The 21,379-nt window shown below is 51.0% G+C and overlaps 1 protein-coding gene across 6 annotated transcripts in view; it reads right to left on the bottom strand.

Moving 5' to 3' along the window:
* Positions 1-1,717: 1,717 nt before the first annotated feature.
* Positions 1,718-21,379, bottom strand: part of ZNF395 (zinc finger protein 395) — a 62,760-nt gene continuing 43,098 nt past the window's right edge. For all 6 annotated transcript variants that reach the window (XM_045202372.3, XM_024568982.4, XM_053910653.2 and 3 more), the window contains 9 exons: positions 17,042-17,288; positions 15,455-15,687; positions 13,197-13,306; positions 9,474-9,709; positions 8,840-8,940; positions 7,844-8,123; positions 6,419-6,511; positions 5,444-5,547; positions 1,718-5,160 (listed from right to left, as the gene is read on the bottom strand). In XM_045202372.3, coding sequence (XP_045058307.2) covers positions 5,049-5,160; positions 5,444-5,547; positions 6,419-6,511; positions 7,844-8,123; positions 8,840-8,940; positions 9,474-9,709; positions 13,197-13,306; positions 15,455-15,687; positions 17,042-17,275 — 1,503 coding nt within the window. In that variant the 5' untranslated portion in view covers positions 17,276-17,288 and the 3' untranslated portion in view covers positions 1,718-5,048. The remainder of the gene's footprint in view (positions 5,161-5,443; positions 5,548-6,418; positions 6,512-7,843; positions 8,124-8,839; positions 8,941-9,473; positions 9,710-13,196; positions 13,307-15,454; positions 15,688-17,041; positions 17,289-21,379) is intronic.

The raw sequence follows: 21,379 nt of genomic DNA, 5'->3' as shown, positions 1-21,379 counted from the left end.
TAACTTGTTTGTAAAAGAGCTGTTCTTTTTGACTGATTGTTTTAAACAGATATTTCTCCATTAAACTTCTACTGAGCAAATGGTTAATAACATTGGTTGGCTGTTTTTTAAGTGAAGTCACGGACAAGCACAGACTCCAAACACACCCATCAGAGCTGCCTCTCTTAGGAGGCAGAGGCAAAAAGCACACGGCTCTGCTTTATGTAAAGTATGACAGGCAAGATACGTGAGCATAAACACCCGACTGAGCCGTGTCCCCGGATGCCAGTGGATGGACGGATGGGCAGGACGGAGGGGCCAGGGTTCTCAGAAACGCCCTGTGCACCTCACCACCACCAACAGGCAAGTTGTTGGGTGCCGCCCCCTGCTTCTGACTCAGCACAAATGTGCATTTCTAACAAGTGTGGAGAGATGCAGACCCTGCTGCTTTGGGACCACTGGACTGGGATGTGAGGCCAGGGCCAGAGCCTCGACAAACCTGCCGTGTCACTTTTTTCTCCAGTTTAACACGAAACACGTGAAGGTGTGTAACTACCTGAGCCCAGACGTCTGGCGCGCCCGGACAGAGGGATTGAAGACAGTCCGATGTCTGCAGCATAAGGGAGGGGAAGGCGTTCTGTGGAGGAGGCGCAGAGCCCGGGAAGGGAGTTACTGGTACCCACTGAGCTAGAGCCATTCACACTGTGCAGGAAGGGCCAGGAGAGGCAACACCCTAACTCCTCTCTCCTTCGACCCTCAAACTGCAGCCTGGTGTCTCCTGTTGGTCAGCCAACCAGAAGCCGGAACGTTAGGGGGGTCCACTTAGATGCAGCCATCAAAGTGAGCTTAGGGCCCAGGGCTGCAAACGAAGAATGTCCAGCTCAAAGGCAGTGAACCAATTGTGGGGGCTTGGATGGACCATTAAAGCAGCAGGTTCTATTTGGGGCTTTCTTTGAGAGGTGGGGTGGGCAGGGACAAAGGGAAGGTGGAGAAAGAAGCCCTCCGTTCCATCCCAATGTAAGGAAAAAGGTCAAAGGGCAACCTCCCATACCAGCATCACAGGCTTCTGGGCTTGACCATCCAGACTCAAGTTCCTGGGTCTTCTCGGAGCAGGATCTCCCTCGCCTTCAGGCCCTGTTCGGGGTCCCTAGAAGCTGTTCCTCATGGTCCCAATGCTGCAAGGGTGGGATGTTGCTCTCTGCTTCCAGCACCCCTCCCACCAAGGCCAGCTTTAACTGGCCATGTGGGCCATCCCTGTACGTGAATTGATGAATTCAGGGTGTGGCCCATGTTGTTCCCTAGGGTCAGAACTCGTTCCACAAGTAGAGTGTGACTTCTTTTCCCCTAAGTCACTCACTAACTCACCAGCAGACTCAGGAACATGCGAGAACGTGCTTCCCCTGGTCAACAGAAGCAGTAGACAGAACGATTACTACGGCCTGGGCTACAATCCTAGCGCCGTTCCTCCCAGTGTATGACCTTAGCAGGATTCCTGAACCCCTGTGCCACGCTCTCTTCATCTGTAAAGTGGGGATAACAATGCAACCCCTTCGTGGGATCACCGAGGTCGTCCGTGCAAACACGTGGCCTGGTCCCCGATCGTGTCACCTATTGTTGTGATTAGGGAATGAATACGTGCACTGGGCCCACGGGATGACACGCTGTCAACTGGTCTGACGCCGAAGATGATGACAATCTTACCCTTCGCAGGGGGAGGGCGCAGAGGGACAGGCACACATCCAATCAGACAAGGTACCATTTTATTCCTTATAAAATATATTTCATATTGTTGTTGTAAAAACATTACATTTCACATTTTAAAAAAAAAACCTTTTTAACAGTAAAAATAATACTTGGAAGACAGCTGGGGGGAAAAGGCGCCAGTAAGACAAGTTCACAGATGGGATATGGGATTTATCTCCCTCCCTCCCTCCCTCTCTCCTCTCTCTCTCTCTTTTCTCTTTTTCTTTTTCTTTTTTTTTTTTTTTTTGCCCCTGGTAAAGTCAGAACCTGAGAGGACCAGAAAGTAACAGGACAGATTTCTTCAAACAAATGAGAGCTTCTACATCCAAATTAATCATGTCCTCCGAGGAGTCAAGCTGCGGAGGTTTACTCTTGCAACGCGGACATTGCTCAGAAGGCTCTGAAACTGCGGCACTGCCTTCGCAGCCAAGCCCTCTCCCCCGCTAGTCAGTCCTGTGCTTTGCCCCCGGGACCTCAGGGGCCCACAGACACTGGGGGTCTCACTCCGCACTGATGGAGCCTGGTGCAGATGCAGCATCAGTGGGGCTAAACCGAGCAGGCACCAGACTCCCAAAGTCATTCCAAGAAACATGTTGTGTAAGGGCAACGCCACTGGCGAAGTTTCCCAAGATAACTGCTTTTGTTATCAGCCCTGTTAGTTTCAAATGGGCATCTTACCTTCCATCAGGTTCTGCTGCCCAGGTGGGCTGGGGAGTAGGGAGAGAGAAACAGATGAAAACAACAGGCGTGATCACTGGATCGGTCCACAAACCGCCCCCACCCTCCGAGAGGAAACGAATGGGGTAACCCCAAGGACAGACCACATGTCAAGAACCAACACAACAGCCACGAGACGGAGGGGAGGGACGAGGGGAGCCAGGGAGGCCACCGCCACCAAAAATAAAGAGCGCAACAGATGCACGAAGGGAAGCTGCACCAAAACAAAACATTAAAAAAATAATAATAAATCCACCTCAGTTTTTCCATCTTTCGTCATTTTCTTCTTTCTCTCTTCCTTGTCTGCCTCGTGTACCAATGACACGAACAGCCTACCTCCCTTAAGAGAAAGTCTTTATATCCAGTTCTATCTACACAATCCAAACTGAGAGGCAAAATAACAACAGCTCTTCCAAAGACGAGCCTCAGCGAGAGCTCTGCCCACAGGAAGGAAGATACCGCCGGGCAGAGTCCCCGTATCTCAAACGCTCCCTCCCCTCCTCGAGAAGACCTGAAAGTGGACAGCATGGGAAGTGAGTAGGGGCAGGACAAGCAACAACCTGCTATCGGCTTTTAATTCTCAGGGAGGCTGAAGGGACAGGAAGAAGAACCCTGGACACCTCTTGCTGGCCTGTTTTGAGCTTTACTGAGGGACAGCTTCCACATACGTTTTTTCACTAAGTTATAAAAATATACCCCATCACCACCAAAGACACCTGTGCAGAATTGTCTTTCCCTCCTGTCACCAAACCCAGGTCCCCATCACCCTTCACAAAATCACACCCCTATTTGTCGGTGGGCAGGTTTTCTCCACTCCACCTGTCTCAGACCAAAAGGCATATAGGCTTCCGATGGCCAGGTATTTCCACCTGGACCTCAATGAAAGCCAAGGGGTGGATGCTGCTGTTCAGTCCCCAGAGAGGTGGCTTGGTGGGGCTCCCTGGGCCCCTGAGATCAAAGACATAGGTCCAAGGCAGCTGGGCACCAGTGGTCCCGGTCACGCAGGCCCCAGGGAGTCCCCGCAGTTACTGTGGCGCTCCAGAACACACACTCGCCCTCAGGGCCCGGCTCACCCCTCTCAACCCACCACTGGCTGGCACAGCACTAAACCCCACACATCTCGCTCCTTCTCCACAAGACCAGCTAAGCTCATGAAGCTCCTGAGCAATGCAGTCCAGGCTTCCCTCCGTTTCCGAGACCCCCAGAAACACCAGGGGCTGAAGCACCAGGGGCTGTGAATCCAACCCCAGACCCCCCCCCCCCACTCTATTTCCTCAGCACTCTCTTTAACCTTCTTCATCTTACTTTCAGGCAACAGGTGCTCGGCAGGTCCGGGAAGTTTCCACCACATCACAGCGACCCTCCTCATCACCCGACTGGACCGCACTGGTCAAAAGTCCAGAAGGCTCTTGCCTTGACTGAGGAGTCCTGTCCTACCTGTCACCTAAGGAAGATCTTATTGCTCCCAAAGGGGCAGGTGAGCCCATCAAACAACGAGAGACCTGTCAACTCCTTCCGTATTGGCGGGGGCAAGCTGCCACTTACCTACCTATCGGTGCTCTTCTCTCTCCTTCCCCGCCAGCCCCGCCTGCAGCCTTGGGAGGGAAATGGGGAAATCCCGATGAAACCAGAGACAAAGCAGAACCCACCCCCCAAATAAAAGGGAACTGTAATCAGCTAAAGGCTTCCAAATACACCACACGAAAAGAAAACGAAGTGTTGTAGAGGTGGTGCGCTTCCGTGCCTCGGACAACAGGAGAGAGCTTCCACAGCCGCCAAAACCCTCTCGCTCTTTTCCCTCGGGGAAAGAGGAAAGAAGATCAAGGTAGTGTTTTACTGCCACGTTTCAGAAAGTGAATTCATATTAGCCTTTTGGCTCGGCTATTTGGGGCCGGTCTTTCAAAACCCGCTGGTCTGGGCTTTGAGGAGAAGCCGTACGACTCGGATGTTGGGATGCCGCTCAACGTCTCAGGGGACCCGGATTCAAATGGTTGTCACCGGGTTTTTCCTTTTACTTCCATGGAGGCTGCCGGCTGAGAACAAGCTTTCCACTCTCCAGGTTCAGGGGGAGAAGGGCCAACTGCACCTTCAAAAGCACCCAGATACCCTGACTCTTCCCACCCCATCCAGACAGGCCCTGCTCTGAGTTATTAGTCAGAAACGTTTTTTAAAAGAAAAGTAAATTCATCTTGCTTACAGTCCCTTCTGGACCAGTTGAGAAAGCAAAGAATTCACCGGCTCAGCAGGAAACAGAATGAGCTGTTCCTTCTTCTGAGGCTTACAAACAAAATCCCCTGGAGAGAGGGGATATGGGAAAGAGAGGCTAATTAATTCTTTGGTCTCCATTTGCTGCAGAATACCCTTGGTCAGTTTTGGCTCTCTCCTATTTGAGGGAAAAAAAAAATATGTTCATTTCTTTTTTTAAAAAAATAAAATGTCCCCACGAGGGAGGGAAAAAGGTTTGAAGTATTAAACCTTAACCAACTGAGCCCAAACTCCCAGTGTCCACTCGTTATCTGTAGGTGTCTGCTGAGGGCTCACAGGTCTGCCTTTTGTCACCTGGCGGCCAGCAGGGCCAGGAGCAAAGGGGACGGGCCGGTGGGACGGGTTCAGTCCAGGAAGCGCTGGCAGGCCTTCTTCCAGCGGCAGGCGGTGCACCACTGGTCCCGGTGCTCGATGCCATACACTTTGCGGCACTTCTTAGCCTCCCCGCGGGCCTTCCTGCCAAAACAGAGTGATGCGGGTACAGTCACGTGCTGGTGGTCGGACCTGGAGAGTGGCCAGGTGTGACGCTGGGCAAACAAGCAGAGGTGGGAAGGGGTGGGAGCCAACGGGGCCACAGGACGGAGATCTCCCCAGCATCTGGTGTGTCCTCCAGCTGGGCTCACCGCCCGGTTCGCAGGACTAATCCGGGACCAGAGTCAGGTGGACTCGGGGTCCATGCTCACAGTGAAGATAATGGGGACGGGAGCCAGAGGGAGGCTATGGGAGCAGCCTGTCTCACCTGGTGCTGCTCTGGGCCCGGGGTGGAGAAGTGACAATCAGGTGAGATTTCATGGCAGGTGCTGGCTGCTGGGGCTCGCTGAAGCTTAGCGACCGGCTCCGGACCTGGGCATGGCAGAGGGGTCATAAGCACAGGTGAGAGAACCATCCTACAGGGCAGGCAGCCACACCTGCACAGCCCCTCCTTGTGCCAAGAGGCCAAGGTGCCTTTTCTAGAAGGATACTCCAGGCAGAGGTGAACAGGACCCGGGCAGAGAGGGGAGGCTGGAGAGTGAGGAGCAAGACTTTAATCACACTCATGACAAAGCAGGGGCCACAGGCCGACAGCGGAGTCACTTCCCCTGGCCACGGCAGGGGCTGCCCCCTGCAGATTTAGATGCGGGCACCACCTGCGACACAAACCAGGGGACTGCACAGCCTCGGTGGCACCTTTGGGCACCTGGGCTCCACAGTGCATGATCCCCTCCTACTGGAGACGTTTAAGACTGGAACCCGCTGTGTGTGGTTCAAATGACTTCCCGTTTACTGTACTTCCGAGGCAATAACCTAAGCAGTGGCCAGCAGTGGCCTCGAGATCTCTGATTCATAAGCTCCTACCTGGTTTCTGGCCCACCCTCTTCCTCTCTAGGTTTCCAACATCTTCTCCCCCTTAACAAGCACCCACAGAGACTCAGGGCTAAAGAGGGCACCGACCCCGGCCTCGCCCCATGATTTTCCTGGCAATAACTTGCATGATCTGGTTACTCCTCTGCAAGCGCCCTCCTTCCACCTTCTCAGAAGGGCTATGACTAGCTGGCGGGAGGGTGCTGGGCGAGGGGGCAAATACATGGAGATCTTCAAAGTCTGGGCACTGGAAACGAGTGCGGGGAGACGGCCTCCAGCACTGGGTGTGTGTGGAAGGGCCCTCGGCGTGTTCCAGGGCCCCGAAGTGCTGCCACGATCAGACAGGGGCACGATCAGACAGGGGCACACTCACCGGAGAGAGGGAAGAGGTGGTGGACGGGGCGGCGGCCCAGCTAATACTGGTGTAGATGTGTGGCGAGACGGGGATCTGAAAGGACGGCAGGGCCTGCCGGAGACGGGACAGCGTCAGCCTAGGTCCTGGCTTTCACGGCCCACCCCCTGCCCTGTAACTTCACCATGACGGCAGGTCTCTGTCTGGAAAACACTGGGAGACACCAGAATGCTCCTCCCAAGAGAAACGTCAGAGGACCCAACTCTCTGAAGTCGTCTCCTTAGTCCCAGGCACCCATCCTTCTTAGAAGCCCCTGTCAGGGCAGGTGCACACACCAGCCTCGTGACGGAACCCTCACAGCACAGAAGATTAACTTCGTGGCTGGATCGCCTACCAAGACCCTGCCACAGGCGTTACCCGAAGACGTCCAAAAGCCTTCTGAGCACGGGCGGGGCCGCTGCATTAAGGATGTGGTGTCCCCAGAAACCTCTTGGAATTAGCAACACTCTCCTGGGTATGCGGGGTTAGCTTTGTTTATGAAAACACCAACCACCCTCTCCAGGGGGGGCCGTCAGCTGCCTGAAGGGCCACCTGAAGTTGGCCAAACATGAAAAAGCTAAGTGACTGCTCATTCTCACGAGGAGAGCTGGCCCATTTTGTAAAGGTTTTCTGATTGCAATGCTGCTTTTTTTTCATTACTAACTTGCAAGTCAGCCTAGAGTCTGATCAAACCAAGCTGTGGGCAAAGAAGCACTTTAAGAAAAACTGGCTTATGGTAAGCTGTGCGTTCACTGAATACCTACTATGTGCAGTGAAGACCATCCTCAACGTCACCCCCTCTGCGACAACTTTCCCAGCCCCATGGGCATAACAGCTTGGTCCCTCCTGTATCCACAACAATGTCTTGTGCCTCTAGTAAGGTGCCTCAACCATAATTAATCATAGTTACATACTCACTCCTCGCTCCAGCTAAACCGTGAATTTCACGAGGTCAGGGACAACGTCTTAGTCTACCTGAAAAGCTTAGCGCACTGCTTGACACATAGTAGGATTTCAAAAAATGGGTGCAGGATTGCTTGTTGATGTAACACACTTCTAGGAACTAGAGACGTGCTCTGGGAAGCCCAGCTGCACTACTCCACCCCCTTTTGCAGCCAGAGATGTAACAATTCCCCAGTCCAAACCCATCCTGGTTACTCAGGGATTCAGCCAGGTTTCTAGTAATCAGTCCTGACAGCCACTGATGAAGAAACCAGGAATGCCCACATCTACTGAGTGTGAGTTAATTTTCCTTTCCTTCTTTGCAGAAATTAAGAGATGAGCCATTTAGCTACAGGGCTCAGCCTTCGATCAGGGTGGTCGGTGGCCTGTGATTAGGTGACAGGTCAGACACTGAATGTCCTCACAGCCACAAGGCTGAGCTCCCAGCATGCCCCAACCCCGTACCTGGTATGCATGGTCGGCCTGAATGTGCCAGAAGGAGCCAGGAGCTGACTTGCTGAGAGCACCAGAGGGCAGGTAAGATTCCAGGCCAGGGTGTTCTGGGCCTGAGGTCTGAGCTTTGGGAGGAGGCGGTGGAAGGATGGCAAGGGGCGGGCTGGTCACACTGGAGGTGGGGGCTGAGTCAGCGGTGGGGGTGCCAGCAGCAGCAGCTTCCTCCTTCATCTGCACTTCTGTGTAGTAGAAGTCCTCCTCCCGCTTGAACTGGTCGGAGTCCACAGTGTCTCTGTGTGTGAGGAAGAGGCGGTGGTGATCAGGGGCAAGCTGCCTCCATTCAAACACATGGGAGACAGAGGTGCAAAAGGGAGTGTTTGCTCAGGGCCACCAGCGAGTCAGGGAAGGAGCTGAGGCACTTGCACACCAGTGGGTCTGTTCCTCCTGGCACCGGGGGCTTCTCCTGCACAGAGTGTGTCCGAACCTCCCCTCCTGCAGCAGTCGTCTGACTCAGAGCTCTGCCACGCGTCCTGAATGGGCCCCACTACTTGTGGTCAAATTTTCTCCCCCAGGGAAAGGGCTGTGAGCCAGGTCCTCTGCCAAGAGTGGCCCTGGATCCAGGGTGGCTGTGTTAACGGTGTCCCAGGTCCCCAAGGGAAACGGGTGCGGGCCTCCCAATGGGGTCTCACCAAATCACTCTATTTCCACCCAGAACTAAAACACCTCACATCCTACAGTGAGGCAAGATGGCGCATCTACAAGACAGATGGTGCCTCCTTCCCGTGAAGAGCAGCAACATTCCCCATGATGGGAGGGTCCTTCCTTCTCAGTGAAGATCTCTCCAACATGGCTATTTGCTGGGTGCAAGGACCAGGGACAAGGAGCAGGGCCTGCCCTCAGCAAGTCATTTTCTTGGAAGCATTCTGGGCCATGGGTCACAGGGAACCAGTAGAGTAGAGGAGACCTGAATGGTACCCTAGGCAAAGAGGCCCTGGGCTCCACACCTACCCCAGGTGGAGGGCTTTCACGTGCCGCTTGATGCCCACAATCGAGCGCAGAACTTTGCCACAGTTTGGCCACAGGCACTTGTACATCACCTTCACGGAGTTCTACGCGGAAGGAAGACAGGGTCATTGGGGTATGTTTCTCTCCCCCGTCCCCCTCTCGTCCTCACCTCGTGGGGATTTCAGCCACCTTCAAACAAAACCCAACAAAGGGCTCTCTGGGGCCCAAAACCTGGCAAGCAGGGGCAGAGAGCCTGGACCCAGGAGCTGGGCCTGGTGGCTGGCAGAAGAGTTCCGTGCTGTGGGACAGACCCTGCCAAAGGTCTCACACACACAAGCCTCAGGAGTGCGGTGAAAAAGGCAGGAATTGAGGCCGAGGTGAAAGGGAACTGGCATTAAAGAGACCTGGGAATAGCACGAGGGACCAGAAGCAGCAAGGAAAACCGAAATGGGAAGGAGCCTGAGCACGCTTGGGACCTGTGGGGCCCCACATGGCCAGATCCCCAGTTGGGGCCAGACCCCCAGCTGGGGGCATGCGAGAGGAAACCAATCAGTGTATCTCTCACGCATTGATGTTTCTCTCCCTCTCTTTCTCCCAGCGCCAGCAGCCTAAGCTCGCACTCACATCACCAACGCACCTTTCTTTTACGTGGAGCTGGTTCATCCAACAGGAAAGCATCCGGATCAGTTTCAAATCCATTATCAGTCTGGGGAGAACCAAAGGCATCCCCCAGGTACTTGGGGCTGGCCTGGGGGTGGGGGGGCGAGGGGGTGGAAACGCCGCTGCTCCCGCTCCAGTGTCCGCTGGTGGTGCTGCTGCCGCTGTCCGACACATCGCCACTCTCCTTCCATGGGTCACAGGCTGCACGGGAAGCTGGCGGAGAAAAGGCAGAGGATGCTCATGGGCCTGTCCCCAGGCAGAGCTTCTGGCACGGCCCTGTCTACGCCAGATTCCACACGGACAGCCCAGCTCCAAGAGTTCTCGTTTGGAGTGTGAGTCCCTGAGTCCAATTCCTGGCTCTGGCTCTGCCTGGCCGTGCCACTTCAGGGGGACAAAACCCAAACCTTCCCTTTCTAAGCTCCGGTAGAACACAGGAGCAGGCGACTCATGCAGCACTTTCTCTGGGTAGCCCTGCTCTGCCCCGGTAGACATTTCCTGCCACAGCCACGCTGATAATCACTGACCATCGCTGAAACTTCAGTTTGCATATTATCAACAGAAAGAGAGCCTAATTAAACCATGTTTCTCACTTAAAATGTTAAAAAAAAATGGGGAGAGCGGGGAGAGAGAAGCCTCTGGACCTAATAGGCCGGGTGGAAGGGGCAGTCACGCGTGCTGGCACCACGTGGACAGTCTTCCCTACAGTGGAGCAGGGTGCAAAAGCCAGGTTAAGACCAGGCTTTCCTGATAAATGCCTTCTGATCATTTAAACCCAGGCAAGTCCACCAAAACCTGCCTGTGAGGAGAAACCATTCCGTCAGCTCTTACAGCTATTGGGATGGGTAACATTGACCAGAGGTAGCTTCAGCCCAGACGGCTCCTGCTTTCACTCACAAGTAACACATTTAGAGAAGGAACGACAAGCTCTGAGAGCAATAATAGACGACCGGAGCACTTACGCCCCGCATGGCCCTGGACCTGCTGCCTGTGCCTGGCAGTACGGCTGCACAGGAAGAAGATCACAGCGAGACATGAGATTTTCAGTTTTTAAATTGCCTGGCTTCTGGGCCTGGCCGGGTGGCTCGGTTGGCTTGAGCGTCATCCCAATACACCAAGGTTGTGGGTTTAATCCCCAGTCAGGGAACATACAAGAATCAACCAATGAATGCATGGGCAAGTGGAACAGCAAATCAATGTCTCTCTCTCTCTCCAATCAATCAATCAATCAATCAATAAAATTGTCTGTCTTCAGGCTGCTTTTGGCCCAACCCAGACACTTCCATGCCTAGGCCGATTCATTTACAGCAAAGAGAATCTGAAATGCTTATTCACGAAAACAGCAAGAAAAGGGGGAAACAGTGTGCCGTGTGCAGGTATGGTGGCCATGTCCCTGACTCCCAGCATGGGTGGCAATCTGTGCAGCCTCCTTAGAAACCTGGATTCTGAGGTCGACTAACACCTCCTTTGTGGCCTGGACACAAATCACACTGATTTTCTCTCATCCTGCTCCATATCCAAGCTGCTTCTCGGCTGAGCTAGACACCTAGGAAAGACGCCCAGCACTCCATGTTGCATGTTGCCAATGCAGGGGCTCTTCGATTAAATCGCCCGTGCCAGAAGAAGCCCACCCAAATAGAATGGGATGGATGAACTCTCCCCTCCCTGAGAATCACTGTCAAGCCTCAAAGCTATGATTTCCTGGGAACCCAGAGTTCAGGACACCCACACATGAGGCTGACAAAATAGGACGCCCTTTCAGGGAAGAACTGAGGAGCCACCAACAGCCCGACGGGTCAAGCAACCACACACATCCATGCCGGGAGGGAAGGGCAAGGAAGCGGAACACTACCACGTCGACCGTGATAGGGGCTCGGGAAAAACAGGGCAGGCTGCACGCAGGGGAACCCCGCGCCCGGCAACCTCCCACCGAGAAGCTTTCAAACGGCTCAGCCGCTGGCACTGGCAGCTTGGCCCAGAAAGAAAAATATTTTAAGAAGCAAAAAGTTAACATCATAAATTAATCTGTAAGTTATAAAGTGAGCATAAATTACTGTACCTTAGATCACACAATTTTCTAGGGCAATGGATATTCTATACCATGAAGACACGGTACTCCTCTGCAAATACACAGCCGTGACAGCTCACGGCGGACCTCTAAGAAACACTTTAATTCCCTCTGCTCTCCACGCACACACACACACACACACGCGCAGAACCGCCCTCACACTGTAGATGCCAAGGGGAATAGTGGTGTCTGTGCAAATACTGTCCACTAAAACCTGCGAATAGAGCACGGTTTCGGTTATTGTAGAGACCTCGCCTGGCAGAGTACTCCAACATCATTATCTGCCAAGGAAGCCTTATTTTTCCACCAGTTTCAACCATAAGATCAGAAATTACTGGAAAAATACCTTTAATAAACTATTTAAATTTTTTTTATCTAAAAGGGACTTCAGATATGAGGATTATGGCATATTATCAGTTAGATGTACATATTCTGGTGTTGACGTGGGCGTGTGAACATGTACCTGTGCATTACACACACACACACACACACACACACACACACACACCCGACGGGAATTGGAGTTAATGATTTTCCTTCCCATCCTGACACTTTCCTGGATATTCCCCCTGTTGACCAACCTCCCGGATCTCCTAAACGTGGAGGATTTCCTGAGAACGTAAAATTGCCTCCTTACCTGCCACTTTGTGTAGCTCCCAAGTGCTAACAGAACAGGTAAGCAACCCACACTTCCCCTCGAGGTGCGATCAGACACAACAACTAGCTCTAACGGACTTGTCACCATGGACGGGCTTTGGGTGCAGCAAGTAAATTTGCTTCATCACACCTCTAAATTTACTTTCTGCTAGAAAGGCTCCTCGGGAAGGATACTTATAAAGGCCACTTTCCTCCTGACTCCGTCTTCTCCTGTAAGCCTGCAATTCAGTTAGATCTCACCAATGAAAAAGTTATTCCCTGGGAGTAAGTTAGGCCAGCCCTACAATGAATTTTGATTAAAGAAACCCCTCAGGTGCACTACCAGTCTTGTCAAGCCACTAATATCCAGCAACCCTTCTTCCTCCCATATCACTGGTAATGTATTTTGGGGGTCGCACTAGAAGAATTTTCCTTTGATTTGTAAATTTGCTGTGAAGTCGTACTATCAGCTTGTGTTAAGCAATTAGACTTATTTTATTTTTTGTTATTTTGCAGTAAGATTCATTTTAGATTTCAGCTTGCTTATCCCAGGTCCCTGGCCTGGAGGCCCATGTTCATTTACGAGGCTGAATTAGGCCCTTGGAACAGGGGCATGAATCTTCTGAGGCCACCAGGAGACCATTTAGTAAGTTTCTACCTTTGTGAACTAAATATTCCTCTATTGGCCATGTTCAGGCTCCCGCCAAAGTGCCTGACTCACTTACTCCCATAGAAGAACTTACTCCAATGGCCAGTGTGGCTCAGCCCGTGCTCAATCATCTTCACAACGCACCCGGAGACTTCTCCCCAGAGGAGGAAACTGAGGAAACAGAACGGAAGCATCTAACTCAATGTCACTCAGCCAGGCTGGGACGCAAGTAAGAAGGGACTCCAAAGTCCTATTGCCAGGCCAGTACTTGGGCAATTTGCTGCTCAAAGCAGAAAAGTCAGTTGTGAGCCTCTGCCACACCCAGAACCCATGTGGAACCCCTTCCTCACCGGAGAAGTTGGCCTCGGCCCCAGGAGGACTCTGCACAACTGGGCTGCAGGACAGGGACGTCAGCACCATGGCCGCCATCATCTCGTCCATTTCCACTGCGTCGGACTTCCTGGATTCAAGCAGGTGGAAGTCAAGGTTATTTCCTGAGACTGCGGGTCATGTGATCGTGTTATACACTTCTGGACTGTCCTTTCCACATCCGCATTCCAATCAGCCAGTGTGTACATTAAATAAAGCATGAAGGTCTCTCCTCATTCTTCGTGAAATATACTCATTCTGAATTATAATACCAGCCAACCCCAGCATCACCAGGGTGGTCCCCCTCCCACTGCTGACACCAGAGGCAAGGCCATTCTCTCCCCTGAATGCAGTTCCTACCTAACCCTGCAGCTTAAGACAGAGAATGGTATTTGGAGGGAAAGAAAGAAGTGTCAAAGCGATGAAAAAAATGCGTGGACAAAAGAGATGCCCACTGGAATTCAGAAGCACTAAAATCCATGGTTAGTCTTACACTTAAATTTAAGAGGGAACAATGAGCCCTGGCTGGTAGCTCAGCGGGCTAGAGCGTCGTCCCAATAGGCCAAGCTTGCAGGATCGATCCCTGGTCAGGACACACGCAAGAAGCAACCAGTGAACGCATAAATGAGTGGAGCAACAAATTGATGTTTCTCTCTCACTCTCCCTTCCTCTCTCTCTAATACCAATGATTTTTTTAAAAAAGAGGGAACAATTATACTAACCAATCCCCTTCCTGTCCCCCAAGAAAAATGATGAGGTATTCTGTGAGCCACCAGAACCTAGCACATAAGCCAATGAGCAGGTAAACCAGGAATACTAAAATAACTCTCAGTGCTTCACAGAGCAGAGATCTATAAAATTTTACAGGTAATTTTTAAAAAATCCATATAAAGTTACATTACATGGAAGTAAACTTAGAGCCATCTATAAGTTAATGCTGAAGTATGAAAAGTCTGTCTGAAATAAATTTTTAGGCAGCTCACCTATTTCAAAGGACTGTATCAATCTGTTCTTTACACTTTAGATCCACCAAAGCACGTGACTGGGCTTGAAGTAGCTCAACTAAGACGAGTAATCTATGAAACATACTAGCGTCCCTCTTTTTACATGATCCTCGTGTTTTCATTCCCATGAAATAGAAAAGCAAGCTTTTCGCCAGCATCCCCCTGAGTTCACAGTCACAAATATTGTTGCTCTGGTCTGGTCTCAATATGCTGAGCGCGCCGTCGAGGGCAGCGGCCCCACAGACGAACACAGCGCGGGGTGGAACGTGGAATGAGGCTTGACCACTTGCACATCCTGGATATGAGACGCTCTCCACTGACAGATTCTTTTTAATCTTGAAAGGTCAATGAGCACAGAAAATACAGAGTACATAATGTAGAAAACAGGAGGTGTGTGTGTGTGTGTGTGTGTGTGTGTGTATTTTCCCCCCTCGGGGGAAAACTGTATCATAAAATTCTAAAACAAGTTGTACATTCTTCATTCAACATTAATGGTTTTGAACTATGTGGCACACCTGAAACTAACACAAAATAATACTGAATGTAAACTGTAACTGAAAAATAAAACTAAAAAGAAATCAATGGTTTTGAATATCGAAGCCAGGGGTCAGCAATCTAGGGGCTGTGAAGCGAACACAGCCTGCCACCTGCTTTTCTGTGGCTCCCCAGGTAAGAATGTTTTTATCATTTTTATGTGGCTTTAAAAGTCCAAAGAGAAATATTGTTTCTTGACCTGCGACACATGATGATTGTGTCCATAAGTAAAGTTTTCCTGGAGTGCAACCATCTCCATTTGCCTCCTCCTCGTCCGCGCCGCTTCCCGCCCCACTGCAGCAGAGCTGGCTGCGTGACGGAGACTGCCTGGCCCACAGAGCCTGCACTGCCTACACCTGGCCCATTCAGGACAAGTTCGCTGATTCCCGAGCTAAGCCATTGTTTTTCTGACTCTCTTCATGGAAAAACTAGGAACTAATTTTAATTAAAGCAGGAAAAGAGGAAAAACAGTCCTTAGACAAACCAAAAATACTGCACCCATCACAGAGTTATGAAGAAGAAAAGACAGCACTGTGGGTTGTGCAGAAGGATGCCCGCCCCTCTCTCTGTGTCCCATCTGACCAACATCTTGACAGCTTGACGCCTAGGACTCCTACACTCCCCCCTCAGCACTGAACATGCCCCAACCCCAGAGCTCACCACCCACATGATTTTCAGAGCCCAGGCTCCCGCACACAAACCTTTTTGGGACATCAATGTTCCTGGAGACAGGCCTGTAGGCTTGCACCTGGGCTCCCTGCTCCGGAAGGGGCACCTGGGGAAGGGGGCCCTGCAGCTCGGCCAGCCGCACCTCCTCCGCCTTGCAGCAGATTTGCAACTTCTGGTCCAACAGCCAGACAGTCACCTTATGCTCTGCCCAGCTATGCTGCTCCACCAGTCCTGCGCACTCTTGACCCCCGTACCACACGTAAACCTAGGCGGGGAGGAAAACAGGCACCAGAGGTCAGCACTTTGTCGTTCTTGCCCCACACACCCCAAATCCTGGGAGCCAGGGTCCACCTGACACAAACTGCATTCTCTGACTCATATTTAATTCGAGCACATGCTCGCAGACCCCTGAGCACCTAGTGGAAAGCTTCTTCCCAAAACAGATCCTTAGAAACTCTCCAGATGGAGAAAGTGAACGTGTCAGTTTCTTGAGATTTTTTTTTCCTGAACTTGGAATCTGCATGCAATTAAAGCTAAGTTGTTATCATCTTAAAATAGACTGTTACCACGATAAGATGTTTTCTGTAAGCCTCATAGGAACCACAAAGAAAAAACCTCAAGTTGATACACAAAAGAGAAAGAGAAAGGAATCAAACTATATGACTACAAAAAATATCAACAAATCACAAAGGAAGAAAGCAAGAGAGGAACAAAGGAACTACAAAACAGTCAGCAAATAACTAACAAAATAGCGATAGCAGTCCTCACCTATCAACAATTACTTTAAATGTAAATGGATTAAATTCCCCAACAAAATAAATCTGGAATCTGTCCGAACTCCTGATTTCTTGCCCTGCCTTGCCTCTGAAGTCCTATATACCTGCTGGTTCCACCTACTGCCGTGAATTTCTCACCCTGCATCTTGCCCTTCAGAGACTTCTGAGTGTACCTAGGGACGGACATACGGACAGGCAGGCTGGCCTCTCTCAAGGGCTGCTTAGCAGTTGGGGAAGCAAGGTGTGGAAAACAGAAGGCTCAGCAGGGAGACAGAAGGTAGAATCTATTTGTGGAGAAGGCAATGAAAGAGAAGACCATGCACCGGGATCCAGTGATGATCTCAGGTACAGGACATAGCCGGGCCCCGCCACAAGGGGAGAAAACACTGGAAAAGAAAGTCCAAGTGGCATTCTGTCTAAACAAACACCTTCCTCTCCTGACAACTTCTAAAGGGAATTCAAAGACACAACCTTATGTGTCTCTCACAAGCCTGAGATCCTTTCCTTTGTTTTGTAAAGTTACACACTGAGGCAGATCAAGAAAACCTGGGCTCTGGCCATGCTTGAAGCTGAGGGTTTGAGCAGGCCCAGCCCAGAGTGCGGGGTGTCAGGATGGGGGCTTTGCCCAGACAGCACCGGTGTGGAGAAGCCCTGTGCCCGCTGCTGCTGACTCACCCTCCCAGGAAGCCTGCTGCCCAGGGGCCCCCAGCGCCGCCAGTCGGAGGCCTGTACACACCCAAACTGACACCCAGGGTGTTTCCTGCCTGTCACTGGGGGCATCACTAGCCCGCTGGTCCCAAGCCTGGGAAGATCGGGCCCCTGTCCACTCAGGGATCAGCCTACCTTTTGCCCGGGCTGAAAGGCCACCTGCTGGAGGCCTGAGGCGGCAGGAGCCTTGAGGACTTCCTTGGGCTGCTCCTGACAGGAAGTGTCCTTGGAGGCGCAGAAGGGCTGGGGAGCCACCGCCTCCAGCAGCTCTGCCTGAGGCTCGGAAGGTGGGGCAGCCCCGGGCGGTCCCAACACACGGGCTCCCAGGAGGGACCGTTTACCAAGGCGCCGGGACAGCACGCTGGCCATGCTGCTGCCGTTCCTGGGGAGGCAAGGGGGACAGAGAATCCTTTAGCCATTACCTGAAGGAACGAGGAAGCTTTCAGCGCAGTGTCTGACAGGCGGCAGCGGCTGTGAGTGTCAATCAAAATGGATGAAGCCGTTTACAGTGACTTTTATAACGTTTTCCTTCTTACAAAAGTAACACCCATTCCTCGTAGGACATTTAGAAAATACTGATTAGCACAAAGAAAAATCACTCAAGAAGCTGCCTTGCAGAGACGCCCACTTTTCTTACATATCATTCCATGCTTTCCTCTGTACGTGCATTTACATACTTTTATTTCTACAAAAATGGGATCATGGTTTGATAAACTGAATTTTCCCTTAGTACCTTGTGTAGGTGTTACTAGATCACTAAACGTTGTTCTATAAAAACCCTTTTAGAAGCCACTCAGTATTTTCTCAGCAGATGCATCATTGCCGATTTAACAAATCCTTTATTACTGTGTAATACCAAAGGGCTGTATCCAGCACCATGCTGTTTGAACTGCTCCGCCCACGGGCAGCATTCTCTGAGCTAAGCCTCCATGCACACACACACCAGTCAGGTTCGGATACACGATACAGTCTTGCACCACTTAACGACGAGGATGCATTCTGAGAAATGCGTCGCTAGGTGATTCTGTCGTTACACAAGCATCAGAGTGCACTTACAGAAACCTAGATGGCCAGCGGTTACACACCTAGGCTGCACGGTACAGCCTGATGCTCTTCAGCTACAAGCCTGTACAGCATGTTATTGTACATAGAACACATTAAATCAAGCAGAAGGGAGAAAATAATACAGTCAAGAGACATGGTATCCCTGGCTGGTGCGGCTCACTGGATTGAGTGCCAGTCTGCAAACCAAAAGGTCGCCGGTTCAGTTCTGATCAGAGCACACGCCTGGGTTGCGGGCCAGGTCCCCGGCTGGGGGCATGTGAGAGGCAACCAATTAATGTTTCTTTCACACATCAATGTTTCTCTCCCTCTCTTCCTTCCTCCCTCCCTTCCCCTTTCTCTAAAAGTAAATAAAATCTTAAAAAGAAACAGACATAGCAAGACATGTATGAGGCTGCTGTCAGCGTAACACGGCAGTGTTTTACAGCAAACGTTTTTGTAGGTAGAAAGAGCACGCTCTGAAATAAGGATAAAAAGGAGGGTGTAGCAGATACACCAATCAGGAGCGCAGTCACTGTCATCGTCCAGTGCAGTGTACCGCACCTAACTGCACTTCGGCTTTTATGCAACTGACGGAGCAGGGGCTCGTTCAAACCAGCGTCACAAGCACGTGGGTAGTGCGTGGGCTGCGACGTGGTGAGGGCGCGATGTCGCTAGGTGACGGGAATTTTTCAGGTCCACTAAAACCTTATGGGGCGCCGGTCGTCCTTGCAGACTACCATTGACCTAACTAACCGCTGTGATGAGCACATGACTACTGCCAAGCCAAAGGCTGAGGGCATCTGTCAGGTACTTGGATTCTCACACTTGGTTGGCTTTTAAGCTCCCGAGAGCCACAGGAAGGAGCCGAGCTAACTCTGCGTGGCACACTTCAGCGAACCAACGCAGAGAGCTCACGTGGGTAAAATTGGTGCCAGAGCCTGAACAAGACCCGGTCTCCTGACTCCAGATCAGGAACCTTCACGGCCCTGGATTTGCCCCCACGCCACCTCCCACAGCCCGTGGTGGCAGCTACTAATGAATTCGGGTGATGGAAGCAGGTCTACACCCGACGCAAACAGAGAAGGCCCATCCGAGGCCTCAGGTGTTCACTCCACGACGCAGTAACTCTTCTGAAAACCACGTCCCTGTGTCTGTACCACCCACTCCTATACTAGGAAGCCGACTGGGTAACGCCGCCCCCCCTCATCGTACAGAGGGGAAGGGCTGGGGAGCAGATCAAAACTAGAAACCAGGGTTTGAGCCTCCTAGGTCAAAGTCCTCCTGCCTGAGAGAAGGGATTCCAACCATAGAGACATTCAATGAGCCCCAGGGCTGGGAGGGGCCAGCAGGGGCCCTCTGGGCTGCTCTGTGACCTTCAGGCTGCCACACCATTCCAGAAGCAAAACCTTATCTTCCAGGTCCCTGGGTGATCTGAATCAGTCAACAAGCTTATGTGGGAGAAGTCCCTCCCCAGACCACAGCCTACCTGCCCCTCCCCTTGCTACCTGAGATTCAGGGAAAACACAGTTGGGCCCTCAGGCCCCTCGGTGGGACCCGTCTCAGAGCCTCTTTGCTCACCTATAAATCACAAAGGTGGGAACACTTCAGATTTTGCTCCCCAGCAACTGTGGTCAGTTTGGCTCAATAAACTTGATAAATTCTTATAAAATTTTTACAAACTACATAAAGTGTAACCCTGATGCTCCCCTTTGCCAATATCCTGGGAGAGCACATGAGAATATTTCTTAAAAGCTCTTCACAACCTTTAAAGTGTGACAGAAAAAAAAGGGTTCTTACAAGTCTTTTACTCAGACCTTCAAGGGCTGGAAGCAGAGGGCACAGTAGCTCCACCGGGAATCCCCTAGAAAGCCAAAAAAGGTAAGAAAAAGGTTGGAGTACCAGCACCCTACAGAGCTCCTGCTCAGGTGTCTGGTGACTTCATATCTATAAAGCTTATCATAACAAAAAAAAAAAGAAGAAGAAAAATGTAAAAAGTAAATTCTTAACCACTATCAAAAAAAATGTACATCGAAGCTAACTGTTTTTAAAACCCTCTCGCCTACCCTCATCCTTGAAGCCTCAAGCCAGAAACAGGAACCTCTGGCTCTCAATTTAGTCCTGCTGAGCGATCAAGAGCTACAGGTGAAGACGCAGTGCCAGTTACAGACATCAGGTGGCAGCATCCACCCAGAGACAGAAACAACCCTTTTCTTGACCAAAAAACAGAAACCAAACAAACGGTGGCCACCCCCACTGTCCACAAGCAGGAAGTCTGAGGTTTCTACCTCTGAAAATGAAGAAAAAAATAGTATTTCCAAAATTCCTGGGCTTCCTGTCTCCAGACAGGGCCTGAAATATTCAGCGAACAGACTCTGATGATGTTTTTATAAGCCTTTTTATCCTTTTAATCAAAAAAATATTTTTTATTTGGTGTATGAACCTGCGCCTACCAAAGCCTGCTAGATTCGCAGAGCTGGTGAACCTGCCCACTTCTGGTCTGTTGCCACGTATGTTTGCTCTCTTCTCTGGCCTTTCTCCAAATTCCACCCTGAAACATGCTTTATTTGATCCATGCCGAGTACACCCAAAGACTAATTTTTAAAAGCAGAAGAGAAAGAAGGAAGGGAAACTGTCTTTGTTAAAGTGCCTACTAGGCACTAGCTTTCACGAATTGTATCTAATTTAATCCTCGGAACAATTTGAGAAAACATATGGTCTCTTATTTCTGAGGAGGAAGCCGAGCCTGAGAGCTTAGGGTGCTGAGGCTACACCACGAGGACCAGCAGCCCTGTGGGTTGACCTCCTATCTACCTGGTGTCAGAGGTCATGATCCTGCCATTAGGCCAGGAGGTATGGGATCTCTCAGAATAAAACACTCCATTAAGTTGCTTTTTATTTACATAGGTTTTTTTTTCCTTTGTCAGTGAACCTTGACAGAAAAAAACAGCTCTGATCCTGCAAGACCCTACTTCTGTTCCCTTGCACAATTTCTTTCCCTGAAGATCTCTTCTCCACTGGCATCTTAGACTCTCACCTACAAATAAAGGTCAATGCTTTAGTCTGCCCTTGCTAAACAGTTCAAATCGCTGTTAATCATTCAGTGGTTTGGGAAGACTCTCATGCACACATTGCCCTCTGACGGGGACCAGAGAGATAATACAATCCGTCTCAAAAGTTAAGATTTTAACCAACCTCATACTAGCGACTGAGAGAATGGAAGTGAAAAATACAAATCTAGACTAAATGGAGGCTGGGCGGCATCACCAGGTGGTGGTCAGTGCCTCTCCCGCAGTTATCAGCACACACATGGTGATGTCATGGACAAGCTCTACAGATAACAGAGTCCTTCGGGGCCTCAGAAGTGGATTAGAGCACCTACGGAGGTCAGCCATGCAGGGGGGTGGAGGAGCCAGGTTAACTGTGGACTTT

The sequence above is a fragment of the Desmodus rotundus genome, chromosome 9, assembly GCF_022682495.2.
Source record: "Desmodus rotundus isolate HL8 chromosome 9, HLdesRot8A.1, whole genome shotgun sequence".
NCBI classification, from domain to species: Eukaryota; Metazoa; Chordata; class Mammalia; order Chiroptera; family Phyllostomidae; genus Desmodus; species Desmodus rotundus.
The sequence above is the reverse complement of the archived record's forward strand: the minus strand, read 5'-3'. Positions and strand labels throughout refer to the sequence as shown.